This window comes from Blennius ocellaris, assembly GCF_963422515.1.
Source record: "Blennius ocellaris genome assembly, chromosome: 20".
Classification (NCBI taxonomy): domain Eukaryota; kingdom Metazoa; phylum Chordata; class Actinopteri; order Blenniiformes; family Blenniidae; genus Blennius; species Blennius ocellaris.
In genome coordinates this window covers 20,462,250-20,481,167 of record NC_137669.1, presented here as the reverse complement: position 1 = coordinate 20,481,167, position 18,918 = coordinate 20,462,250, and the positions used below count along the sequence as shown (strand labels likewise).

The following is an 18,918-nucleotide window of genomic DNA, read 5'->3' as shown; positions in this document are numbered from 1 at the left end:
GCTGAGAAAAAAATAATAAAATAAAAGGCTTTTGGAGTGCGAGTGAATACTTCACAGAAATGAGAGAGACAATGAGAGACGGAGGATTGAGAGATTCGTCCTCTCCAGAGATTAGGCATGAAAGGTGGAGAACGGAGAAGAAATAAGAGTGTTGGGGGGGGTGGGGTTGGCCTTTGCTCTCCTGCGCTGTTTATTCCTCTCGTGTGTATTGGCTGCTTATCACACCAACATGTTTAAATAAAGAGGGGGAAAAAAAGCAGGAACCTCAGCCTCTCGTTTTCTCACAAACACCCTCTTCAGCTCATCCTTTCATTCTAATTCGGTTCAACTTTTCATTCATGCGTCCGTCCAACACTCTCCATTAACCAATTTTTCTTTTTGTGTGTGCGTGTGTGTGTGTGTGTCCGTTTTCAATCATTTCACCGCTTCTTTCACCTGTTAATTCACCAGCTGACACTTTAACCTCCTCGCCCATTTATTATTCATTTATGCACTCATTCACTCCGTTATTCATTCAGCCAGTCATTTGCTCGCTCGCACCCTCTCCTCTACGTTTCCCCATCACGTCTTTTACTTTAATTTCTTAAAGGACCAACAGAGAAATTGACCCCACCCCACCCTCCCAACCCCCCCCAAAAAAATAACACAGGCCGGGTTATATGTCGCCTGTCAAAGGCGACTGTAGCGGCTCTCATTAAAGCCTCAACCGTTTTTCTCCTCCTGACACCTACTTAAGGTGATAGCCTGAATTACCCCTGCACGGATCAGCATACACACCTTCCCCCCCCGACCCACCCCCCCCCCCCCCCCCCCCATATGTCTTTTGAAATTTCCGGCTGGATGGATGGGGGTGGTGGAGATGGGGGTGACAGAGGAGCCACCCGCTCCGTCACCCTCCAGGAAACACCACTCAAACATGTACATGCACTGCAGCACACACACAGGAATATTTTAGTCAAAAAAAAAAAAAGAAGTGACCCGAGGGTTTTTTCCCTTTTTAACAATCTCACAGGTGGAAAAAGATGCGACTTAATAATCTGATTATTCATCAGAATAATAATGTGACTCATGCACATTATACTGCCACATGGGCTTTTTAGGAAGAAGAACAGAAACACAGAATTATAAAAATATCAGCACCGAAACCTTTGAGGGATTTAATAAAAGTGTAAATAGTTTTAACACACAGATGAGAAAATGACCATAAAGTGTGTCGCCGTTATGGATCGCACCACAGCGATATTATAGCAATCATGAGGTATTAAAGCAGCATAAAGACATGATAAGGTCATTATAGTAAGTAAGTATTGATTGACGGAGCCACTGCCAGTCCCTCAGCGATAAGCCAATCAAGTCACAAACATTAAACAGGCTGCGCTCATTTATGTGCGTTTCTACGACAATAAACATCAGCGTTTGATCATTAATCTCCCCGAGACTTTGTTTTTCATTCACGCCTCGGACAATAAAAAATAAATCGCACAAGTTGCCAAAGTTTCCCCCCGTCGTAGGAAACTGTTCTGTTCTGCCCAACGTGGCTCCAGTCAGGGATCAATACTGTCCTGATCGATGGACGACCATGAATATTCCCCCTCAAACCTGGGTGAGGAGGACTGACGGAGAGCGGAGGAGACAGATGGGACGGAGGCTGAGATGGATGGATTGCCATGAATGAAAGAGGAAAAGATGAGGAGCGACTGTGGCGCCTCTGTGGGACGGTGATGGATGCTAATGATGCAAATATTCATGCATCCAATTTGGGGTTGGGGGGGGGGGTGTGGGGGGGTGTTTTACATTTGGGATTCAAGTGCAAGTAAGTATTGGAGAAAAGCTGATTATAGGAGGGAATATCTCATCGTTTTTTGTAATGCTTGAATGGAGAAAACACACTTTTTCACTCTTATGTCGACTCTGTAAAGTTTCTTTAGTATAAAAATCAAAACGTTGAAAGGGAAAATTAGAGTGAATTAACTGTTAATTCATTTAAATTAAAAGATGCTGGCATATTGTTTAAAGAAAATACATTTGAGGGCAAGAAGACATCAAAGAAATACCCAAATTGCTTTTTGCACAGAAAAATGTTTGTGAGTTTTTCCAAGCAAGAAAAAAAAAAAAAAAAATAAGAGTAAAATACGTGACTGTCATTTATTGAAAGGGGATTTCTGTGTCGACGAAGCAGGGATGAAGGAAAGTGAATTTTTGAAGTCGTTTATAGCAGGTTTGGAGGTCGGAAGCAGTGTGTGTGTGTGTGTGTGTGTGTGTGTGTGTGTGTGTGATTCTTTGTGTGTGTGTGTGTCTTACCGGGGCTGGACCGCGGAGCCAGCGAGGACTTGAGTCTCCAGGCGCTGAAGTCGGACGCTGTTCTCTGAAAGACGAAGGGGACCGGCAGGGGGACAAACATGGTCCTCTGTCGACCTGGGGGTCGTCGTTTTGTTATTTTACTCTCACTTTTCTTCCTCTCTTATCCGTCGTCCTGCCGTCGATGTGTGGCCTTTCTTTCAGGTTTGTCCACAGACGTTTGGTGAAGGATTTATTTTTTTGGAAAGGGGGGGGTGGGGGGATGGGGGGGGTGGATGGAGTATTTGGCTTTTTCTTTTAAATCCTCAGTTGATTTACATGTCTCTACTTTGAGATGTTGCTGCGGGATGTGACGGTCCTCTCACTTGCGTCCTGACGGAGTGATGCTCACACACACACACATACATACACGCACACATACACACACACACGCGCGCGCGCGCTCACACAGGCGGCGGCACGCAGCGATGTGCCGGCGCGCTTTGGCTTTGGAGCAGAAATAAAGCTACCAGCGGTTATCCATACAGGCTAACGCGGGCTGCAGGTGACTGGATGTGGATGAGATGCGTTTTCATGTCGACGCTCGGCTCCTCAACGGACGCGGCTCACGCGCGCACTGCACGCACACAAAACAGTCGCACTCGATGTATCGCGTCCAGACGGCCGTGCGTAAAGATCGCCGCGGCGCAGAGTCCCCGTGTGTCCTCCGCGGCCGCCTTTGCTTTGGTTTCGGTTGGGTAACGATGGATGTCTCCTCCTGCACAGTCATTAAAAAAAGTCTGAAACACTGTCCGGTGAATCCTCGGGAAGGAAAAATGGAGAAACTGTCCGCGTCAGATCGGAGTTGCTTCTTTTTTTGGTTCTGGTAAAGATTTGGTTATTAGCTGGCTGGTCTGTTGAAGGATACATGCACGCGGTGCGATTTGGTAATAAAACGCTAAACCATCATATGGTAAAAATAATTATTCAAATGATAAAGTAAGGCTACGCAGGCTCCCGGCTGACTCGCTCCTCCCTCTCCTCCCCTCGCCGTGTCTCTCTCTCCCTCTCCTTCTTTCTCTACCGCGGGTCACTAATTAAACCTAAATCAATAGCAAAACAAATGAATGAATCCATATCAATAAGTACGCCTGTCCTCCGGTTCGCTCTCCAGCTGATGGCCGAGCGGCAGTGAGAAGAAACAGGAGGAGGAAGAGCGAACCCCCTTTTCTTTTTTTTTTTTCTTCTTCTTTTACGCTGTGGTGTCTTTTCTTTGGCTCTGCTCCGCCATCCGCCGCCGTGTGTCTCACCCGCTCTCTCCCCGTGTATCCTCACGTGTGTGCGCGCGTATCAAGAGTCCCTCCAGTTTGTTTCGGGAACCCCGGTGGTTTCGGTCCGACACCGCGCAGCCTGAACGCACTCTGGCACTGCGAAGCGCTCCAGCCGGGAGACACTGAGACAGCCAGCCCCCCTTTCTTTACCCCCCTTTTGCCTCCCCTCCTCTACCTCGACCCCCCCCCACTCTCTCATATCACCCCCCTACACACACAAATATATACACACATACGTATACACAAACAGCTCGCTGGAAGGCAGAAAAAAAATCCTCTGAGCGCACACTTGAACATTTATTGGTGCCCATGATTCTTGTGCCCGACATGCACACGGAACTGAGATTAATAGTGTAAAGATCCATGTGCTGGAGCAAAAAACGTGTCCACACGGAATATATCGCAATATACTTCCTTTTTCTTTACTAATCTAGCATTTTTTTTTCTTTAGACATGCAGCTCCAAAACGCATTTTCCTTTTGCCACTTTAATCCCGTACAAGAGGAGCCCAGATTCACCCAATTGATCTTCTGATTACTTCATTATAATGAAGCCAATAATCACATCATCGCCGGCCTCTGAAAGAATCGATCTGCTCTTCACAATGCGCGGACATGAATTCAAAGGGGGGGAACCTTTGATGTATATTTCAGCAGGTGGATCTCTCCCTCTCACTCCCTCTCTCATAGATTTACGTGGGTCTGGCCTGCGCAAGGTCACCTGCACCACTCAACTAATGTAGGGTTTTTCTTTCTTTTTTTTTTCTCCCCCTCCTGCGGACGCAGATAATCAAAGCCTTGCAGAGCCGCGGGTGTTAAATTAGTAATTATTTCAGGCTCGGGGAGGCTACGTGCGTGTATGCGTAAAATGTGCGTAAAATGTCAGTTGAGCTGAATCCAAATTGCATGATTTTCCCATTAAAGGCGTGCGAGGAGGGTTTCAGCTGCAGTCGGTGTGTTTACGTGTGCGTCCGAGGAGAGGTGCCCCCCGGCCATCATCCCCCCCCCCCCCCCCCCCCGCCCCCGTCCCTTCCCCCCTCTTCTATCTGTCCACGACGCACGGCCGCGAGACGCGCCGCCCCAAACTGCGCTGCGCATTTACACTCAAGATTATGGTCGGCATAGATTTTTTAAATAGAAAAATCTATACGCTAAATATCGCAGTCAATAAAAGAAAATCGACCAAACGGCATATGCCCCCCCATCTCTTTCTCTCCACACCTCCTCCCTCCCTTGGTATACACTTCGAGGTGAGACTGAGCTGTTAATAAGTTATCGATCAATTATGGCGCTCATATTTAGAAAGGCCTCGGGCTCTTTGCCAATGCTAATGTTCACGCAGGGAGAAAAAGAAAGCGTCAAAAAACAAAACAAAACATAAACCACCTGCTACACAGATGAAACGTAATCACAAGCCTTTTCCACACATCTCACTGCAGTACTGAGAGTAAAGCTATTAGACTACTACTACTGCTGCTGTAAAGAACACCTGTGGGCTCAGTCAATCCTCCTATTCAGGTAAAACAGGCCTCATCAACATTAAGGCTGCAGCATTAAAACGCCGTTTTTAAAGTTACAAAAACAACCATGATAATTCCTGCAAGAAAACAGACACCTCAGGAGTATATGACTACTTTTAGAATTTGACCTTATTAATAACTAAAATCCTCAAAAATAAAATTTTTATCCAGAAATTTGCATTGAATATTGGTTGTATTATTAATCTAACAACCGATACTGGTTGATATGACTTAATAACAATAATAACTGTTAATACCAGATGATACTGTCCATCCATCCAGCTTCTGTAGCACTTTATCTTGTCCATGGTTGCCGGGTGTTGATTCCAGCAACTCAGAGCGAGGAAGTACCCTACTATAACAAACTACCATAACATACTATATAATACTGTATATTACTCTACAAGCTTTTAAAGTTCATATCAATATTCACATCTGTCAGCAAATGACCTGTCAAAGAGAATCACTGCGATATACTAATTCGTCACATTAAAATATTTGACCTGCATTAACGAGCAGTATTTATAGTCTTACCACTAATGAGTGAAGTCTTGAAGGATAGCACAACTATTAGTGATACTTTAAATGATGCAAAACTACTTCCAAAGCCGAGTTTTCACCAAATACGGGCAAGTATTAATCAAACCACTAATATTAGGATTACAAATGATCTCTCAGAGAACTACAATATATGCTACCATCACTACAAGGTATTGTAACCCATTTCAAAGTTCAGTTTGCATTAAATACTTGTAGTATTAATAGTCTTAACTAGCATTGCATTAAAATCCAATAAAACTACCAATGGCTATACAGTATAACTTAGTACAGCAGCCACTTTGTAAAGTTTTATTTGCTTTAATTACTGAAGAAATTATTAGTTTTATACGTGATGTGAAAATGTAAGCAAATTCACAAAGTCCATGACGGTAACTTCGGTTTAGTACACGGTGCAACATCGAACGGTGACCAATTTCAGTTTAATTTGCCTGAAAAGCGTCAATATATTAATTAAATCCAATCCCTCACCGCTGCAAAACTTAATTTTACTACTTGTACCATCTGTTTCTGTTTTGGCCTCTTCTCATTTCGTACCGACGTCAGTTTCCAGCATATTTTCATTGTATTTTCTAATGTCATTGCATTTAAACCAACAACTTTTTAAGTTGTGGGTAAAACTTGTTCTCCTCTTTTAATTTAATATTGCAATGATTTATTAGTATTTCTTGTGTTCTGGTCCTCGCACGCCGCCTGTCCGAGGATTGTTTCCGTTACTCGCTGCAGATTTTGATGTGGTCTTTGCATACACAGACACACGTCACATCACAAAAGAGCCCCCCCCCCCCATGTTAAAGAAGAAAGAAGCCCACTCCCCATTGACAGATGACATCCGCGTGCCCAACAACAAGCGAGAGAGGGAGGAAAAAGAAAAGGAGCAGGAGGAGGAGGAGGGAGAAGAGGAGAGAAGCCATATAAAGAAGCGACCGGTTGTCCCTCCAGAGCCCCCCACTCCAGCTGAGGGCAAGCGCAGAGGAGCCCCGATCCAAACTCCTTCCAGACAAAAGCAATTATTTCTTGTAGAATATAGTGTGTTTTGTGCGTCCATTGCAGGAGGGGAGGTGTGTGTGTGTGTGTGTGTGTGTGTGTGTGTGTGTGTGTGTGTGTGTGTGTGTGTGTGTGTGTGTGTGTGTGTGTGTGTGTGTGTGTGTGTCTGAAGGAGAGGTGAAGAATATGGCGCACGGCGGGCCTCATCAATAGCAATATGTTCTTTTTCCCTTCTGTAATATCTATCCTTTTATAAGTACTCTGCAACCTGCTGTGGCGGTTGCTTTGTCTGACATTGCGGGGCTTATGGGCCATAGTGGACTTCTGATCAGTTACACACAAACACACACACACACACGTACACACACACACACACACGAAGAGCCTGGAATAGATTCTCCCTGTAACCTTTCAAAGCAAACCTGTTGTTTCTGAATACAGATCTGATGAGAAAACCAGTGATTCGACCAGTCGTACAAAAAGGACGACATAATTGCCTCCATTAGGAAGCGGAGGCGTCGCATTGAAGCAGCCGACACATCATCACACACACACACACACACACACACACACACACACACACACACACACACACACACACACACACACACACACACACACACACACACACACACACACACACACACACACACACACACACACACACACACACACACACACACACACACACACACACACACACACACAGTGGTCCTCAGACCCAGCTTAAATGTCAGCACGGCAGATTATTGTATTCTGATTCAGTCTGATTTATAGTCTCGCTGTGAATAAACCACAACACAGCTGAAGAAAAGCTGAAATAGTCGGACGAGTGGAACGCATCCGTTCCAGAGGTCTTCGTGCAGCGACGGATCTTATTGCTGTTTATCTGTGTGTGTGTGTGTGTGTGTGTGTGTGTGTGTGTGTGTGTGTGTGTGAGAGAGAGAGAGAGAGAGAGAGAGAGAGAGTTCATTGTTAAATGGCAGTGTCATGTTGACAAACGAGTTGGTTGAATTAAATTCTCCCTCATCAATAACAAGAGGGGGGGTGGGGGGGCAATCAATACCAGCTTACAATTATATCACCACCGACTCCTCCCTGGCTGCTGTAACCACACACACACACACACACACACACACACACACACACACACACACACACACACACACACACACACACACACACACACACACACACACACACACACACACACACACACACACACACACACACACACACACACACACACACACGTAGTCTGTGAGTGAAAAGGAAGAATCATCATAAAATATTCAATATTCACACACACACTGAAGGAAAGAGAAGGATTACACCTGCAGATTATTAGAGATTGTTTGTGCGTGTACACACACACACACACACACACACCCCCACACACACACACACACACACACACACACACACACACACACACACACACACACACACACACACACACACACACACACACACACACACACACACACACACACACACACACACCCACACCCACACCCACACCCACACCCACACCCACACCCACACACACACACACACACACACACACAAGAACAGAGGGAATCGTTCATGTGACGCTGACCCTTATAAACACACACCTCCTCTGTACATGAACATTATTTTTAGCTTCTGACATTTTATCTATTTCCAGCGTCGCTCTCTCTCTTTCCGTCTTTCCCGTTCAACATGTGTGTCTCTCTCCCTTTCCTCTCGCGGCCTGACTAAGTAATCAATGCTGACAGGTTGTCAATAGGCCGGTCCGGGCCCTGCCAATACCTCTCCTACATATCCATTATTCCTCTTAGGCCACAGAGGACAAACAGAAAAAAAAAAAGAAAACAGTAAAACACAATGCTGTCGATACGCCACCTTGATACGATCATTGAGGCAGATCAATGCGCTTGCTTACAGCTCATGAGCTCGCCTTGACCTCGAGCACACTGGAAATCACAGACGGCGTGAAAATCGGTGTGTGAATACACATTTTCTCTGGCAGGATGCGTTTCTGTGTCCTTATCTCAATAGGATGGAGATTCCTCTCATGTTTATTCCCTTTTATTTCACATGTAATTTTCATCCCCCCCCCTCCACTTTGAAGATATAGTTTTCTGCTGTGAACTCGCTGGTGTCCATATTTCACACATGTTCTGCATCCTATTTCACCCTGGATTGGTCGTAATGGATTGGAGATGCAAAATGCAAGACAGCATTGAAGTAATGGGGGTGATGGCTGGTTCACCGACAGTAGCTGCTCAGGAAAACAAAACAACAACAAAAAACAAAAAACACTGGACTTAAACATGCTGATGCATGATGGTCTCATGCAAGCAAACACGCCGGAACATGCATACATCATACACCTGCGTCGTACAACACGTGCAAAGAACCGCCAGGTAACCTTCTGACTTAACATATATCAGCATAATATTCACATATTTACAATACAGCATGCACAAACACGGGCACACACATGTGCTTGGTATTCAGGTGAATCTAAACATAACGTGCACAGGACACACACACACACACACACACACACACCAATTCTGCATGTTTGTGGCGCCCACATGCAAAAACTACCATAACATATAAGAGAGCACGGAACGACCTCGACACGGCGGCGCGAGGTAATCATGTGCACGGAAACAAACATGCACAAAACGCGCGCACACACCCACACACACACACATATGCATGGCACTCGCTTGTATTTAAATACAAAACACATTTCCTGTTGCACACAAATGCAAACTTTACCAGCAGGACACACAGAAACTAGCGTGACACGCAACAAAGCACAGAAACACCGCATAGCTCATGCAAGATATTCATGTTTATATTCACACACACACGCGTGCGCACACACACACACACACACACACACGCACGCCTCTGGTGCTTGTGCTCAAACAGCTTAGCTTTGCACAAATACAGCATCAAGGCTCGGGGTAATGCCAATGACATGGATGGAGCTTTCCAGCCTAGTGTGTGTGTGTGTGTGTGTGTGTGTGTGTGTGTGTGTGTGCAGGAGCAGGAAGGGAGGAGGGTTGAGAGCTTTAAACAGTGAGAGGATCAGATGCGGCTCTCCTGGACACCATGCAACACGATCAGGGCAAAAAGAGTGTGTGTCTGCATGTGTGTGTAGCCCGATAGCGAGACTGAAATACTGGAGGGGGGGGGGAAGAAAAAAAAAAGAATTAAGTCGGAAGTGGAAGATGTTTAAGCAGCATCTTTGCAAAGTATTGTGGTGCTGAAATAGCATGTCACACAACATCAGCTGCTTTAATGCTTCCTAATGCAAACACACTGGATTTCTTCATAATATCTTAACATGAATATGAATTCTTACACAAGAGAATCCGCAAGATGTTCATACGTTTTCTTTCCCCCCCTACACATTGACTAACACACACACACACACACGCGCTCCACAGGTCTCCTCTGGGATGTGTATTTTATTCACACAAACCTTATAATCTCTTTTCTTGTACTACATAAACACCATCGACTCAAACTCCTGAATCTATTTTCTCTGCGTCTTTTTCCTCTATAGCCAGTCTCTACACACCTCCCTCGATTTCCGCCACACACACACACACACACTCACACAGACACACAGACACACACTCAAACGCTGATACACAGACATGTTCATGCTCGGCCTGCGTGGTGTTCGCACACAGAGAGAGCGAGAGAGAGAGAGAGAGAGAGAGAGAGTGTGGGTAGATTTAGAAGTGAGGATCAATGAGAAATGTAGAAATCAATGCACTTAGCAGTGAGAAATCAATGGGGCCTAATCGGGATGCCAATGGCACAAGTCAAAACAATTAAGAAGGAAGAAAAATGTTTAACAACCCCTCAGCCCCGCCCCGACGCTCACACAGAGGGCGAGGAGGAACAGATGGAGAGGAAGGAAGGAAGGAGGGAAGGAAGGAAGCAGAGGGAATATGAAGAGGAGGATAAGAACCGTGTTTGGAGGGATCAACAGAATTAAATGCTTTTACCTTGCTGGAGAAGTTGCAGGTTTCACTGCAGATTTCTGAACGTTTCCCCATTTTCTCTGAGCCGGCGGACAACTTGTCGAAAAGAAAGGGGGGGAAAAAAAAAACAACATTAGTGGAAAAAGGATGAATAATGTGTGGACTCTCAGGAGGAATTCAACATAAAAAAAACCAATTTTTTTTTACTCTTAAAAAGACATATAGGTTTGTTTGTGGCCTTCGTTTCCAAACTCCGTTAAAAGATCTGTACTCGTGTGCAGTTCTGTGCCGAGCCACCAGGGCGGCGCTCTTGTAACCAGCGTCGTCGGCCATGACGGCGCTTTGGCGAATCGCCCCGGGCACGTATCGCGTGTATAAACGAGAGACACACGACTCACTGGAAAGCGCCGGGTCTGAAAACGTGAGTTCAATTCGTAAGGTTTTTACAGCATCTCTGTTTCTGGGCGCGGCGACGAGACACGGCAGGTTGGAAGTCCGTCGGGTCGAAACGCTTGTAAAGAGCAGAACCTACAAATGCCTCTCAGCTGCCTTCAAGTCCGACTGGGGGGGGGGGGGGGGGGGGGGGGGGGCTTTTTCCTACTCCAGATTTGGGGAAATAAAGTAGTTGATAGAGATGAAAGGACATGAAAGTATTGGCAGAGAGAGAGGGTCGAGAGAGGGATGCCTCCCACAACTTGTGAAGTCTGTCAATAAAAATATTTCACTCTTAAAAAACAGGATTGATGGAGACGACTCTACAACATGACACAAGTATACCCGGCGGTGCACTCGAGGAAGGGAGGGAGGGAGGGAGGGAGGAGGAGAAAGCAGGGGAAGTGTGTGAAGGCTGGGTGAGGCTGCAGGACCGGGGCTGGGCTGGGCTGGGCTTGGTGTGTGTGTGTGTGTGTTACAGGAAGCTGGTGTTGGTGGGGTTGATCCGGGGCCAATCAATAGCGGCAGGCTCTCTTACGACCCCCGAGTTCCTCCTGGCTCGGCTGGCAGGCTGGAAATCAATGGGCCGGGCCAATAACTCAGGATGGTGTGTGGATTAGTGAACTGTCAACTAATCAGAGAGTTACTGAATCTGACACCGCGGCTATTAACCTATCGATATGACACTTGGCACTGACACACCTCGCACGCGTGGAGATAGATATATATATATATATACACACACACACACACACACACACGTATTGATGAACGCACACAGAAACACACAGGCGGATGCCTGGAGGCGGCTCGCAAGACTGTACGTGAACGAAACGCAGCGTCGACGCACCGTCACCTGACGGGTGGATGTGACGAGTCCAGCACCAAACACACACACACACACTTGCATGCACACACACACACACACATGCACACACACAGGCTTTTAAACACTGTTTAAAGCATGAACATATTATAAACAAGGCCTGATATCTATTTTTTATTAAAGGTGGAAACAAGAAAATTATGTTTTCTAATGTTTTCTAAACCCAGGAATATATTGATCAATTTGTCTCCTACGGGTCAAACATGTCAAGTGAGTTTCAGCTGATTAGAACTCAGATTATTATTCACTATTGAACACGAGCACTGCCCCGCAACTAAAATACTGAAAATACGACTTTTTTTTTTTAGTGCACACCTTCAGGATCAGCTGCACTACTGACTGCTCAGAACACCATCAAGTATCGTCAAACAACACAATCTGTACGTTGCACATTAAAACTGTTATTAACAATCTGCTACACAAACTTCGAGAAACTAATTATTTCCTGCATATTTTTGAGAAGAACATGGAACTGATGCATTAATATTAACACAATATTATCATTTATTTATATGCATAACACAATAATGAATATAAAGGGGGAAAAAATCTGATTTTTCTAAATATCCACAATAAGATGAACATTTTCTGTCTCATATGCAGATTTTTTTTAATAAGTTTTAAAAGAATATCCATTTATCAGGTGAGTTGGTTTCATATCCTTTACACGGGTTAACGACTCTCCCCTACAACATAAAGTTTTATTACATATAAAAACCGCCCCAGAAAAGAGAAGCAACTATTTGTTATTCAAACGCAATTTAAACAGAAAAGTTTGAATTTCACTCAAATCACTGTGATTTCAACATTCAAGGCATTAAATATAAACTGAATGGGACAATTTTGATTTTGTCTTAATTGCCTATAAACGTCACACTGTAGAATGAAACTAGTCATTTGCACAAAATGCAATATCAACATAAACAACAATAAAACTCGAGTCCAGTGGAAGAAATATGTGTTGAACAGTTCATAGGAAATGACTGGATTTCTGCTCAGCGCTTCTAAAACACTGCTGAAGAACCGACATCACACACCAAGCAGGTCTTGTTCTATGAATAATATTCAATTAAATCTATTCATGTCATTTCAGAACTTTACAGTAACAAGTACTTTTTGTGTGCAAAACAAATAAATTTCAAGAGAAATGCACCAGTTATGAAGAGCAATGGATTTATGTCACGTCCCAGAAATTAAACTACTAAAGTTAAACAATATCGTATATTGAAATATGTTTTGTTTTTTCTTCTTCTAGTTTAGCCTGGAGAGCGCAGGTCAATCTGCTGTTTGCATGAACAGACGTTATATAATTTAGATTAAACAGAGAAACTAATCGATCGGCTAAACTGATTGGCTTTGAAAGAAATCCTTCATAAACTAACAGATTAACAATGAATTTCGTGACTCAACTGTTGGAAATGTGAGAAACGTGAACATTACAGAGGTGGAGTCACTCAAACTGATTAATGCTGCAGACGATCAATTAAACGTTTTAATACTAATGGGAGGAGCACGGCACTGCAACGTCGCAGAGCGCTCTGGAACATCACACAGAAATTAAGATTAAAATGTCTTCTCTTTTTTCCGCTGGAATGAAGAGCTCAGCTTTGTCCGACAGCTGGAGCTTCACCGGGGATGCGCTTTAGTCACAATTCATTTTAAAGTCGATCGGACGCCAGCAGCCTCCATCCACTTCTACTACACGCGTTGCGCCGGCGACCTCTGACCTCCACACGGCTAACGGCCGGCCAAGACGCGGAGGTCGCGGGAAATCCATGGGAGTCGTTTATTCGTGGGATTTTAAAGTGTCGCCTCGTCCGACCGACGGGTTTAAACTCCTCCTGGAGGAGGAAATAAAAATGGGGGGCGAATAACCTTCACTTCTCTCACACAAAAACAGGTTTAGTCGAGTTTTTAGGCGGCGTTAACCTGCACAACACCCCCGTTTTTATCTGCAGTTTCCATCCAGATTCCTCTGTGCTTGTTTTTTTTTTTTGATAATATGTAGACTCGGGTCTTTTCATATTCTCATGTTCCTCTAGTGTGGAAGTGCAGGCTTACTCTGTGTCAAGGGTGCTGGTTCATTTTACATTATTCTCCTCTATTCTTCAGTCCCTTTCTACTCTCTTTTTCTTTTTTTTTTAAAAGGGGGGAAGCAAAAGGAGATTATTTTGGGGGGTAATTCCATTGAAACTGCTCTGAAATAACTTGACTTGGCATGTGCCTATACAAGGCTGCACAAAAGGCTCCAGGAATACTATTCAGTAATGGGCTCCGGCAAGAGAAGAATCAGGACAAAAAGCCTGCCTGCCCGCGTGTGTGTGTGTGTGTGTGTGTGTGTGTGTGCTACAAGAGCAGCAAAAAACGAGGCAGAGGAGAGAGGACAGAATCACCTGAGAGAAAATAAGACGGAGGAGGAGGAGGAGGAGGATGAAGGAGCAGCAGAGCAGCTGACGGGAGTTTAGCGTCGGCGCCACAAACATCGAGATTCGTTCACAAGTTGGCGACTCGTCGCAGCAAATTCACAAACACAACGTCTTTTTTTTTTTTTTTTTTTAATGCGCGTCCGACTGCATGAGAGCTTTTTTTCCAACGGGGGTCGTTAAAAAAAAAAGGGGAAGAAACTGTTGAGGCCGCTTCCATATATTGTGCAGTTTTTTCATATTTAACCGTGGCAAGTGTATTTCCCCGGAGGACCGGCTAAAACAACACAGAGGAGGGAGAGAGAGAGAGAGGGAGAGAGGGAGAGAGAGAGAGAGAGAGAGAGAGAGAGAGAGCCACACAAGCTGCATGACCACGGGAGAAGTGAGGGGAACACGCAGGAAATGAAGAAGAAAAGAGAAAAGAGGCTGCGGGACGAGGCGATTGGCCGGGGTGGGGGGTGGGGTGGGGGGCAGGAGGGGTCGGGGGTGTAAGGCCTGCCCACACTGCAGAGAGAGAAAGACAGAGCGGCGAGGCCGGGGCCAAAAGAAAAAAGAGGAATGGAGGCAGGTTACAGCATTAGAGCCACCGAGAGAAAGGAGAGGGCGGAGGCGGGGTGAGGAGGGGGCTCATGGGGTGGAGGAGGGGGGGATGGGGGGGTGGAGGTGGAGGCTCCCACACACACACTCCGGATTAGGAAACATATGCAGTGGAGTAGCGAAGGGATTAGAGGGTGAACGAGAGCTGCAAGAAGGAAAAGAATGCTTTTTGGGGAGGAGAGGAGGAGGAGGAGAGGAGGGGTGGAAACACAAGTGCTCGGCCAGGCGCATTTCCACCCTGCTTTTACCCCCCCAGACCCCCCCCCCCTATAACCCCCCCCCCCTTTCAACCCACCTTCATCTTTGAACCTCCAGACCGACGCGTGCGCGAGGCCTGGTGATGGTCGGCGGCGTCCTTCAGCTGCACTCGTTCTGCGAAAAACAGAATAAAGAATCAAGTACGAACTCGTTTCAGCCGGACTCGTTCTCTCGTGATGAAGTTATTATCGTTGTGAGGAAGAGTGAAACATCAGATTCCTGACAGATCTTATAGAAACCAGAACAAAACGTCTGGTTTTATTTCTTATGCGTAATTATTTCCTCAAGCTTTTTTTTTTTTTTTTTTTAATAAAAACATAATGTGAACTTTGTTTTTAACTGAATATTGCCTTTATTATAATGAATTAATTCCCATCTGCAGGCTTGTTCAAGTTGATTTCTTTCTTCATGCAGATCGAATAGATGAAACAACTTTTGAATTTTTCATATTCTGCAGGCAGAGTGACCGATCGCTTCCATAAATAAAATAGTGACATTCATTTTCCGAGGACTGCGCGTTTCAGAGTCCTTCTTTGTCTTCATATTTCAACATTCAGTGGAAAGTGCGAGTGCCGCTCTTCACTTCAATGGTGCTTTTCTAGACACACCAGCATTTCCCTTTCAAATCATCCGACATCTTTCAGTCACTCAAGTCAAGATCCCTGCAGCCTTGATGGAACTATTCTCCCGGTGGCTGCTCCAAGCATTCAGCGCCGACCTAACCGACACCTGCAGATGTATATCGTACAATAACACCGTTGTGAGGCTGAATTAATTGAAAATGGCCACAGATTTTTTTTTTTTTTTTTTTTTTAAAGGGTCTCCGTTCACGATGCCTGACCCGCGCATTGAAATAAAATCTGATGTACGTCAAGGAACTTTCTGCAAGTAGCAACAACTGTGTTGATACTTGACTGAAGAGTGTTGCACACAGCGGGAGAGTGTGTGTGTGTCAGTGTGTGTGTGTGTGTGCTGGTGTTTGGGAGGCAGAGGGTCACAAGCGAAGGTCAGCTGATAATTTGCTGGAAACCTGCAGCGAGATGAATGAACGGAGGGACAGAGGAGAGGAAGGAGAGACGGAAACGGTAAAGGAGAAGAATGAAATGATGGCGAGGAGGAAGAATAATGCCTGCAACTGTCCAGCGATCCGTCACTGTTCCGTTTCCTCCTCTACAATTCTTTTTTTTTTTTTTAACTTCTTCACGCACCCTCTTTCTCGGGTTCCTGGACTAAAAGTGAAAAAAAAAAAAAAAAACGTCTTTAATCGGAAAAGGGAAGTTTTGAAAAACACTCGGTGAAATATTACTTTTCTAGCTTTAAAACTTAAAATCGTCTAAGTTGTCTCCTTACACACACACACACACACACACACACACACACACACACACACACACACACACACACACACACACACACACACACACACACACACACACACATTTCTCTCATTATTATACACACACACACACACACCCCTGACCCTCAGAGGTCGACCTCTGCTGGATGAGGTCAGGCGTCTGGGATGAAGCCGACCTTTGACCCCAGCGGGGCAGGATCGTCTGCTCGCATGCTAAACCAGCTGGACAACGAGCCGCGTCTGTTCGCCGCATGTGAGCGAGCGCGGCGCATTTCCAGGAGTTTGACCGCGAGCTGCAGTAAACGCGAGGTCCAGACGAGATCCGGGCCGCCGCGGCGCCACGCCGCAAAAAAACAACGTCAAAATAGCCGGAAAGAGGTCGTCCATCGACGGGCCTCGTCTTCAGTCTCATCGCCTTCATTCGGGGGTTAATATCTCATTAACCGCCATCGCCTCCGCGCGGCGGCGGCTTGACGATCCCCCCGCGTCGTCTGCATCCAGCAGATCAGACAAGTAATGAGCAGCTTATTGGAAATCAATCCGGGGGAGTTACTGTTTCCCTGACCTCCCGAGCGCCGGCGCCACTGTTTATCGAGGAGACGCCGCTCAGACGTCGGCGGCTGCTAGGTTCACACACACACGCGCGCGCGCGCGCGCACACACACACGTCAATACACAATAAGAGCCAGATCTATAAATCACACGTTTCTAGTCGGGAACATAGATTTTGTTATTTATTTTCAAAAGGAGCAACTTTATTTATACTGATTGCAACACATTACAAGATTTCCGCTTGGTCAAAGTGTCAAGCAGAATTGTGTGTGTGTGTGTGTGTGTGTGTGTGTGTATTTTTTTTTTCCTGATTGATGTTATCAGTTAATTTGAAATTAATTCAGATTAGAGGGGTGAGTTTCACAGCGATGACAGTGAACCACAGGGGGTAAGAGCAGGTCTGTGTGTGGAGGGCTTTTCTTCCTTATCAGGCTCTGGGCAGTCCTGATCCTTATTTTCCACGCAGCCACGAGGAAATATCAGTGAAGAGCCTCCAGAGGAGCGCTCAGCCACACAAGTGACACATTCACCGACACTGGGATTTCTGTAATTACACCCACCTTGAAGCGTTTCGTTTAAATATTAACACCCGGCCCGACGGACGCCGGGGCTGCTTTAGCTGTGATCCCGATGGTTCTAAATCTTTACCGACGCGTAATTTGTTCATAATCAGGTTAACTATTGTCCAAACGGCTGCTTGCTTTCTCACCGGGTTGCCACAGCAAATCAAATTGGACTCTTTAATGTCACTTTACTGAATATTCAAGGATAAATCGGAATATCCGCAGACTTTCAAGCCTCCATTTAAACACGTCTGCACTAAAACCGAACGGTAAACCTGCAGAATGTCACTAATCTACATGGAGAGCAAAGATTTGCATTTGCTGCAAGCGCAGGTATCAAGGTGCATTTTACTTGTGAATAAAAAGCAGGATATGAGAATGGAGGAGTTCGGCTCCATCCATGTGAGGCTGAACGGGAAGCTTCACCTGCAGCTTCCACACTGAGCCACAAAACTCTCTCACGGCTTCACAAGACACACACTTTGTGTATATTATCGACACTGATGCTCTCACTTACTACGTACATATTTTTTTCTCCAGGGGTTGCAGCCTAAACTTGCACTGTAGATTTAGCTCGTTTTTACACTGGATGCTCTTTTAAACCAGGGGGGTTATGATGGACAAAAATTACTTTATTTTTTATTTTTGGGACAGACATTTCGCAGCGATCGTGTTTGAAAAGAAACCGTCAGGCTGCGAAAAAGGCAAAAAAAAATTGTATGAGGTTTCGTTTATTTATTTTTTTTGGTAGAGAAAGTAACGGGAAGTCATGTTTATGGTTGAGACGTGCCGTATTGGAATAGAAGTGCGACGCCAGCTCACCTGTGACGCCTCACGCAGGACGATGCAGCCCGATTCCTGGAGAGACACTGGGTCTTCATTTGCTTTTCCTCCCGGTGGCCAGATGACCTTTGACCCGGGAGCCTGTGAGACACCCAGGCAGGAAAACTGAAGAAAAAGGCAAAGAACAGTTAAAAAAAAGAAAAAGAAAAAGCACAGACCATCACTTAATGAAATGAAAGCCTCAGTGACAATAATCATGTTTTATAGTTTTATACCTCTTAGATTTAGCAAGTGCAGATTAAACGCTGTTCATGCATTTATAAATTAAACAATTTGAAAATATGATTTATTTCTTTAATTTGATTTTCTTCCCAACACAAAAGGCAGGAACCGTCTC

General features: G+C 45.3%; 1 protein-coding gene across 1 annotated transcript in view; it reads right to left on the bottom strand.

The window, feature by feature from the left end:
• The window catches only part of pou2f2a (POU class 2 homeobox 2a), a gene marked incomplete at both ends in the record, with an annotated part of 66,549 nt that extends 64,148 nt beyond the window's left edge, over positions 1 to 2,401 (bottom strand). The window contains one exon of the mRNA XM_080515955.1: positions 2,302 to 2,401. Within this exon, the coding sequence (XP_080372081.1) occupies positions 2,302 to 2,401 (100 nt within the window). The remainder of the gene's footprint in view (positions 1 to 2,301) is intronic.
• Between the last annotated feature and the right edge of the window lie 16,517 nt (positions 2,402 to 18,918).